This window comes from Orycteropus afer, unplaced genomic scaffold, assembly GCF_000298275.1.
Source record: "Orycteropus afer afer isolate SDZICR_OR568_19922 unplaced genomic scaffold, OryAfe1.0 scaffold00032, whole genome shotgun sequence".
Classification (NCBI taxonomy): domain Eukaryota; kingdom Metazoa; phylum Chordata; class Mammalia; order Tubulidentata; family Orycteropodidae; genus Orycteropus; species Orycteropus afer.
In genome coordinates, this window is record NW_006921619.1 from 16,082,934 (window position 1) to 16,091,131 (window position 8,198).

At 38.2% G+C, this 8,198-nt stretch overlaps 1 protein-coding gene across 1 annotated transcript in view; it reads right to left on the bottom strand.

Moving 5' to 3' along the window:
- Positions 1 to 840: 840 nt before the first annotated feature.
- Positions 841 to 8,198, bottom strand: part of CLDN1 (claudin 1) — a 16,862-nt gene continuing 9,504 nt past the window's right edge. The window contains exons 2-4 of the mRNA XM_007936014.2: positions 5,387 to 5,551; positions 3,041 to 3,125; positions 841 to 1,003 (exon numbers count right to left, since the gene is read on the bottom strand). Of these exons, the coding sequence (XP_007934205.1) occupies positions 841 to 1,003; positions 3,041 to 3,125; positions 5,387 to 5,551 (413 nt within the window). The remainder of the gene's footprint in view (positions 1,004 to 3,040; positions 3,126 to 5,386; positions 5,552 to 8,198) is intronic.

Sequence of the window (8,198 nt, forward strand, 5' to 3'; positions counted from 1 at the left end):
AAAGAATATATCATTCTGGTCATGCAAAAATATATGGAAGATGTGTCCACAAAGTTCTGATTTCCAAGAGGTTTTTTTTTGTTTGTTTGTTTAATTTTAAGAATTAAAATACAGGCTTATGAAATGTGCTATCAGATTTGAGGGTTAGAGACCAACCAAATGAAAAGCAAATAAGAAACTGGAGAATAACCTACTAATGATGAAGCAAATGCTACCAGTTCATAGCCAAAAACAAAGTATATGAAAATGACACACATGAAACAGGTAAAGAATTTATACTTGGTAGAATGGATTAGGTCTTATGTCAAAGACACTAAAAGCTGATGAGGAAGGGTGAGTGATATTTGATCCATTAGATTATATATGTATACATACAGAAAGAAGGAAAACACAAAACCAACTGCTTATTTAATCAGTATGGAATTATTATACTTTTTTTTATGTGATATTGCTGGTGCACACATAATGAGAGTAAGTTTTTTTTACCATCTAACTTTTTGCTAGAAAAACATCTATATATACATATCTATATATATTTAAGGAGCATCCCCTTTCTCCTTTTGAGTATGATTACTCAGTGGGAAGCAGTAATAAAAATGGATAGGGCTTCCCTCCTGTGTTGAGGCAAGGAGACAAAATAAAACTAAACCATTTCAGCAATAAGTACTTTTTAAAAAATCCTTTTTTTCTGTTTTTTTTTTTTTTTGATTCTCTGGTTTTGTTTTTGTGATACCAAAGTTCAGACTATAGTAGTCAAAAGTCTAAGATCTTAAAGTTGATGATCATATTTCTGTGTCCATTTTCTGTTTGTTCCAACAGGGCTGTCTCCTTTTCATTGTGTCACACATAGTCTTTCCCACTGGACGGTGTAGGTTTTGGATAAGGACGTGGTGTTGGGTAGGAGGTTGTTTTTCGGGGACAGGAGCAGCAGAGTAAGGCACCTCCTAGAAGGCAGAGAGAAGCTGCCGCCCAGCCAGTGAAGAGAGCCTGACCAAATTCATACCTAAAAAGAAAAGGCAATGCATTTGTTTAATCAATGAATCATTGGCAGCTCTTCAGATATAATTAAGCAAGGAAATCAATATCATACTCTTATTTACTTCCTTTGAAAATAACCCTCCATAGTCCTTTGGGGAAGTAACTTTAAATACTTCAACAAACATACACAAGAATGTTTTCACTGCAACTACTGACAATTTGCAGTAGTAGATGAGACAATGGGAGCTCTGGTAGCATAGTGCTTAAGTCACTTGACTCCTAACCAGAAGGCTGGCGTTTCAAACCCACCAGCCATTCCTCAGAAGGAAGGTTGGGCAATCTACATCTATAGTGATACTGCCTCAGAAATCCAAAAAGGGGTCTCTATGAGTTGGGGCAGACTTGACGGCACAAAACAACCACCACAACAACAGATCAGACAATATGATGTGCAAAACCAGGTTAATTATGCAAATGTTTCCAAAGACTTTTTCATGTGCAAGAGATCTGTAAAGTAAGTTTATATATTTTGCAAGATGAATTTGGACCACAGGTCCTAGCACAGCATAACATACTGCCACCAAGCAGCAACTACATTCTATTAAGAAATTGACATATATTGCGAAGGAGGTTATTAGAGGTTTTAATAGTTGATCCTGAGTAACTATATAAAATGAAATCCCAAATTTATGGTTCATAAAAAAGACTTTTAAGCAGTCCATGGACTATCCAGATTAATCTGGTCTAGGTGAATGTATTAATGTAGGCTCTTGGCGGTGAGATCCATGAGTGATTGTGAACAATGAGGGTGGAGAAGGACTGGCTCTGAAAGCTCAAGGCCTAGATTCCAATGCAAATTCAAGTGCTGCTATTGCTGCTGCTAACTTCACAACATCAGTTTGTTCTGTCAAAGCAGGATAATTACATTTGCCTCAATGGATGCTTTCAAGATCCCTTGAGATAATGTAAATAATACTTACACAGTGCCTAGCAATTTATAAAGTGCTTTCACATGCATTACTGGTATTATTCTTCTATTAAAATTTTAGCCCATTGACCTCCAGGAGTTTCTGGCTCTAGGTCATATGTCTCATGGGATAGGTTGCAACACAGTCATTGCAGTATGTGCTCTCTTATATGTGGGTGATTATATAAAAAGAAACACACCTTCTCTCTCCAAGCACTAGGATTTTTCATCCATTCATCCTAGCACTTAACAAACAATAATTACATATTAAAGTTCTAACTCTAAATGTACTCATTAGTCTTTAAAGATATGAAGACACTGACATGAAGAGCCTTGTTCCTAACCTGACCTGTTAGTCAAGAATCAGGTCTTTAACTTCTACAACTTGTAATGTTAAGAAAGGTGATCCTTGGAAAGTCAATTTTATAGTTGTGATGTTGTTGTTGTTATATGCCCTCGAGTTGGACCCGACTCATAGCGACCCCTCCTTGGGTTTCCAAGGCAGTATCACTACGGAAGTAGATTGCCTCATCTTTCTTCCGAGGAGTGGCTGGTGGGTTTGAACCACCAGCCTTCTGGTTAGCAGTCAAGTGCCTTAGGCACTATGCTAAAGTGGTATCTCCATTTAGTAAAAATTTGTAATACTCTTAGATGTAAAATTAAACTTTTTGGAATGAAGTATTATTCACTAAGACCTACAGTAGTACTTTTTTTTCAGTTAATCATAAGCTGCGTGTTAGCTATAAATAATCATAATTAGGTATTGTAAGCATCTAAATACACTTCAAAGAGGAAAGTTCAAATATGTTAACATCTTTTTTAGCATAAAAAAAAGACTCACCATAGAGTGGGAAAGTATAGAGCTTGGAACTCTCTACTTTGAAATAGTTTGTCATCAATACAGGCTGCTAAAGCAATTATCAAACTCATTTTAGCATGAGTCACAGGCCATTCAGATTGTTTGCAAGTTTGACATAAAATGCCATACAATTTTTGAAAGCAAATCTGGAAAGCCACAGCACTAGTTGGACTTTGCAGAATATAAGTAGGATATTTTGTCAAAGAATAAACAATTTTATGCATGAATAGCATTACCTGGCATTGACTGGGGTTGCTGGGTTGTAGAACTCTTGAACAATTCTATTTCCATACCATGCTGTAGCAACTAAAATTGCCAGACCTACAGAAATTCAAAACAGAAGACTGTTAATCACTATGGAACATTTAAATATACAGTCCAATAAACCTAAAAGTAGTTCCTAAGAATTAAATCTCATTATTAGTGCTGGAATTTTAATTTTAGTATTAGTGAATGGAAGTTTCATACGTGATTTATTCAATCTTTTGGTAAGACAGAAAAAAGTATTAAGTTGGAGTTAGGCAGAGGTTATACCCTTCATGTCATCTTATTCACCACTTAAGAGTTCAAGGTCACATGGCACAAATGGTAGATATTTCTTTTTCTTTTAATCTTCAGCGGATTCATATCATTCAAGACCTCCTTCAAATATATTGTAATATATTTTGTATATATATAAAAGTGATGTCCTTACTAACAGACATACAGTGTCACTTGAAAAAGGGAGGATAAAAGCCCTTCTACATTCTTCTTGAAGAAAACTCAAAATGTACATTTCTGGGGAGTCAAAAGAAGATCAATCAGCTAGATAGCAGAGAAGAACAAGATCCATTTCAGAATGGATCAGACCACAAAATTCACCCTGTCCACCAGACACACCAGCTGTCTATTGTCTTGAGATTTGTTAAGAGTGTTACATCAGAGGAATTATGCAAAACAATCACAGTTTCCTACAGCATTTCATATTTCAATAAAACTAGAAAAACCACTTAGTCCAAAGAATTCATTCCCTCATTTATAAATAGTGGAAGATATCTAGATTTTTTTTTTTAATTCAAAGAAATGAAATAGACTTTTTATAATAACTATTTAGAATACACTAGTATAGATAGATTGTCTGGTTTTTTTGTTTTTGTTTTTGTTTTTCCATGCTACCCTCCCTTACCCTCTAAAAAGTACTTTAAATTAAATGCCTCAAAATCTTGGCAGACAAATTGCTATGGGCTGGTTACATAGACCATGATAATGCTCTAAGACCTGCAGTCCTCACTTCTTAGCAAGTTCTTGAAACTGGAGCAAGGGTAATATAGTCACTTATGGGAGTCACAAGAAGACAAGCAAAGGAAGGTAAATTTATTCATAGCTTTGATGTAACTAGGTAATAAAGCATCATCCATGGCTTTTCTGACGGGAGCTAATTTGTGTTTGGCTAAACTGAAAGACAGGGCCACTCTTTAACCACACCTTTAACAAAGCCACAGAGACCCCTCTGTTATCAGTTAAATCCATGTATTTTGCTATGATCTTTTGCAGGGTCTTTTGTGAAAGATGAAGTCCTAGTAGCACAGTGGTTAAGGCGTTTGGCTGCTAACTGAAAGGTTAGGAGTTCAAATCCATCAACTGCTCTGTGGGAGAAAGATGTGGCACTTTGCTTCTGCAAAGATTTATAGTCTTGCAAACTCTATGGGGCAGTTCTACTCTATCCTCTAGGGTCACTATGGGTTGCAATCAGCTCCACCGCATTTGTTTTTTGTTGTTGTCAAAGAGAAAATAAGAAAAGAAAGCCTTCTAATTTTTCCAAGTGGTAGGTTTTATCACTGCCTTATTATATAGAAGTCTTTAAAATAGACCTGTCCATGCCTTCTGGCTCTCATCAGACTCAACAATCAACTTGAACAAAGCAATAAATTCCTATTCTCAAGGGGAAATATAACCGCATTTGTTTTTCAAGGCTGCTCTATACTTTCTTTCCTAACTCACTGCACCTAATTTCCTATAATTCCAACATTCTACCTCCGTTCCGACAGACTCACTCCTTCACAGAGCTATGAGTACCTCATGTTTATTCTGGAATCAGTTCTGCCCATTTGGAATGTTGTCTGCATTTTTCTCAAATAATCCAACTCTCATACTTTCCTCAAAGAGCTGTGTGATTCACATATACTTTATGTTTTCTCCTAGTATATCCCGTCTTATTTTCCATCAGGTGTTATTAGCTAGAGTCTGCCCCATAGAAATTAATACTAAATTTTGAATTACATAGAATTGTTCCTTAGTGTATGCTAGCTACAATTCATCTCTTTGCACTTGGGGAGACCAGTTCTAACAAATCAAGTGGCTCTTGAAGCCTCAATGAATCAGACAATCTATTGTGAGCATGGATCTCAAGGTTTCATTGGCTTCTCTGTTTGAGACACTGAAAGCCAACTTCAATTAAGGTCCATGTCTTCAGAAGATAACGGGATTGATGTAAATCAATTCAAGTGCAAAAAATCCAACATAATCTAAGGAAATCAAAAGCTAGATCTCAAACCAGGCCAAGGTCAATAAGTAAGATGAAAGGGGGACAGGACTTCTCTTACCTGAAATAAGAAATATCACACCCCCAATGACAGCCATCCTCATTTTTTGTATCTCATCATCTTCCATGCACTTCATACATTTCATGCCCATGGTGGCCACAAAGATTGCTATCAGTCCCAGCAGGATGCCAATCACCATTAAGGCCCGGGTTGCTTGCAAAGTACCTGCCAAAAACATTTTAGAACATTTAAAAATCATCATGTCTAGGTAAACAAGAGAAGAGTGGTCAAAGTAACCAACGAAGTATACTTCCATGTTGTATGTAAAGAACACTAAACTAGTATTCAGGAGACTTTAGTTCTAATCATGTTTCTGCCTATAACTAACTTTGAGACCTAAACCAAATGAGTGACTTAAATCCATCAAGACACAGTTTCTCTAGAAAAATTAAAGCTTGGTCTGGATGATGAATAAGAGGCCTTCTAGCTCTATTTTGACTTAACATCAACTCAAAATTGACCAGGAAAGTAATTAATGTGCTAGTTGAATAGGTTTAGCTGAACTAACACCTCTTTACTTCTTATTAATAAGGCATTCTAATTCAGAAATAATAATCATATGTATTATTCTTTAAAACAAAACAAAATAATATTGTAATTCAGGTGAAAGTTTACAGAGAAAATTCATCTTCCATATAGCAGTTCACATACACTTTGTCTGATGACATTGACTGCACTCTCCCACAATGCAACAGCTCTCCTCTCATTTCCCCCCATAGCCACCTCTTCCCTGTGTCCTTCCCCCTCATGTAGTCCTGCCCCTCGAGCTATCTCCCTGCGCATACACAGCCTTTCTATCCTCCCTTGATTGAGCTCTCCAAGGAGTGTATATACCTAATCCAAATGTTCAGCTCATGTGTCTGTCTTTTCTTTGGCTGGAAACCACAGGAGTGAGTTCAATTCCAGACCCGAGTGGCAGTGAGGGGCATAGTCTCAGGGGTTTCACCAGGCTCTATCAGACCAGCAAACTTGGTCTTTTATTTTATTTTTTGTAATTTGGAGTTTTGTTCCACATTGTTCTCCCACTCTATCCAGGATCTCCTACATAAATCCCCTTCCAAGTAGTTGACAGTGGTAGCTGGGCACCACCTAGTTCTTTTAGTCTCATGGTCATATAGACTGAAGATCACATGGTGTACCAGTCTCTTGGACTAATTGTTTCCATGCATCTTTGGTTTTCTTCATTCTTCTTTGCTCTGGACAAGGAGAGACCCATCTTTTTTTTTTTTTTTAATTGTGATTTGGGTGAAGATTTACAGAGCAGATTCACTTTCCATACAGCAGTTCACATACACTTTGTCTCATGACATTGACCACAGTTTACCACAATGCAACAACTCCCCTCCCACTTCCTCCCCATAGTTACCTCTCCCCAGTGTCCATCCCTCCACGTACTCCTGCCCCCCTGAGCGGTCTCCCTGTGCATAAGCAACCTTTCTTTCTCCCATGATTGTTCTCTGAGGTAAATGTTTAACTCATATGCCTGTCTTTCGTTTGGCTGGAAACCACAGGTGTGGGTTCAATTCCAGACCTGAAGGGCAGCTAGGGGCCATAGTCAGTGGTTCCACCAGGCTCTATTGGACCAGCACACCTGGTTCCCCCCCCCTTTTTTTTTCACCAAATGATTTTGAGTTTTGTTCCACATTGTTCTCCCTCTCTATAAGGATCTCCTAGATAGATCCCCTTCCACATGGATGACAGTGGTAGCCGAGCACCATCTAGTTCTTCTGGGCTCATAGTCCTATAGGCTGCAGATCAGACAATGTACCAGTTGCTAGGACTAATTGTTTCCATGAATTTTGGTTTTCTTCATTCTTCTTTGCTCTAGACGAGGAGAGACCCATTGCTGCATCTAGATGGCAGCTTGCTAGGTTTTAAGATCCCAGTTGCTACTTGCTAAAGTAGGAGGTGGAACAGTGTTTTGTATAGTATGTTATGTCAATTGAGCTTGATGTCCCCTGAGACTATGGTCCCAAGCCCACAGATTCAACTACTTGGTCCCTCTGGGTAGCTGGCTGTGACCAAGCAGTGACCACAACCTTGCCCCTTATCAGCTCTACTATACACTTGGGAATTCTGATCATTCACATAAAGTTATAGGACCATTGTCTGCCAACCCTGTACATGGGAGAGACCCATCTTTGCATCTAGATGGCCACTTGCAAGCTTTTAAGATCCCAGTCACTACTCACCAAAGTAGGATGTGTAACAATGTTTTTGTGTAGTATGTTATGTCATTTGAGCTTGATGTCCCCTGCAATCATGGTCCCAAGTCCACAGGTCCAACTACTTGCTCCCTCCAGGTAGCTGGCTATGGCCAAGTAATGACTATAACCTTGTCCCTTATCAGCTCAACTATATACCAGGAAATTCTTACAGAACATACAAATACAGATGTGGAAACATTGTCTGCCTACCCTATTCATGGTCATGGGCACAGTGCCCCCTGCATAGACACAGCTAATAGTTCAGCCTGTCCACTCATCTATTTAACTGTGTATCAGTGTTCATATGTATTATTCTTAATGTTAAATAGTTTATAATTAAAACCAAAAAACAAAGTCACTGCCATACAGTTGATTTAGACTCATAGCAACCCCTCCTTGGGTTTCCGAGGCTTTATCTCTATGGAAGTAGACTGCCCAATCTCCCTTCCAAGGAGTGGCCGGTGGATTTGAACCGCCAGCCTTCTGGTTAGCAGTCAAATGCCTTAGGCACTACACCACCAGAGCTCCTTTTTATTATTAAAATGGTTTAGAGTATATCTTGGTATTAGTCAGCAGGTCTATACATCATTCTTTTTATTATTATT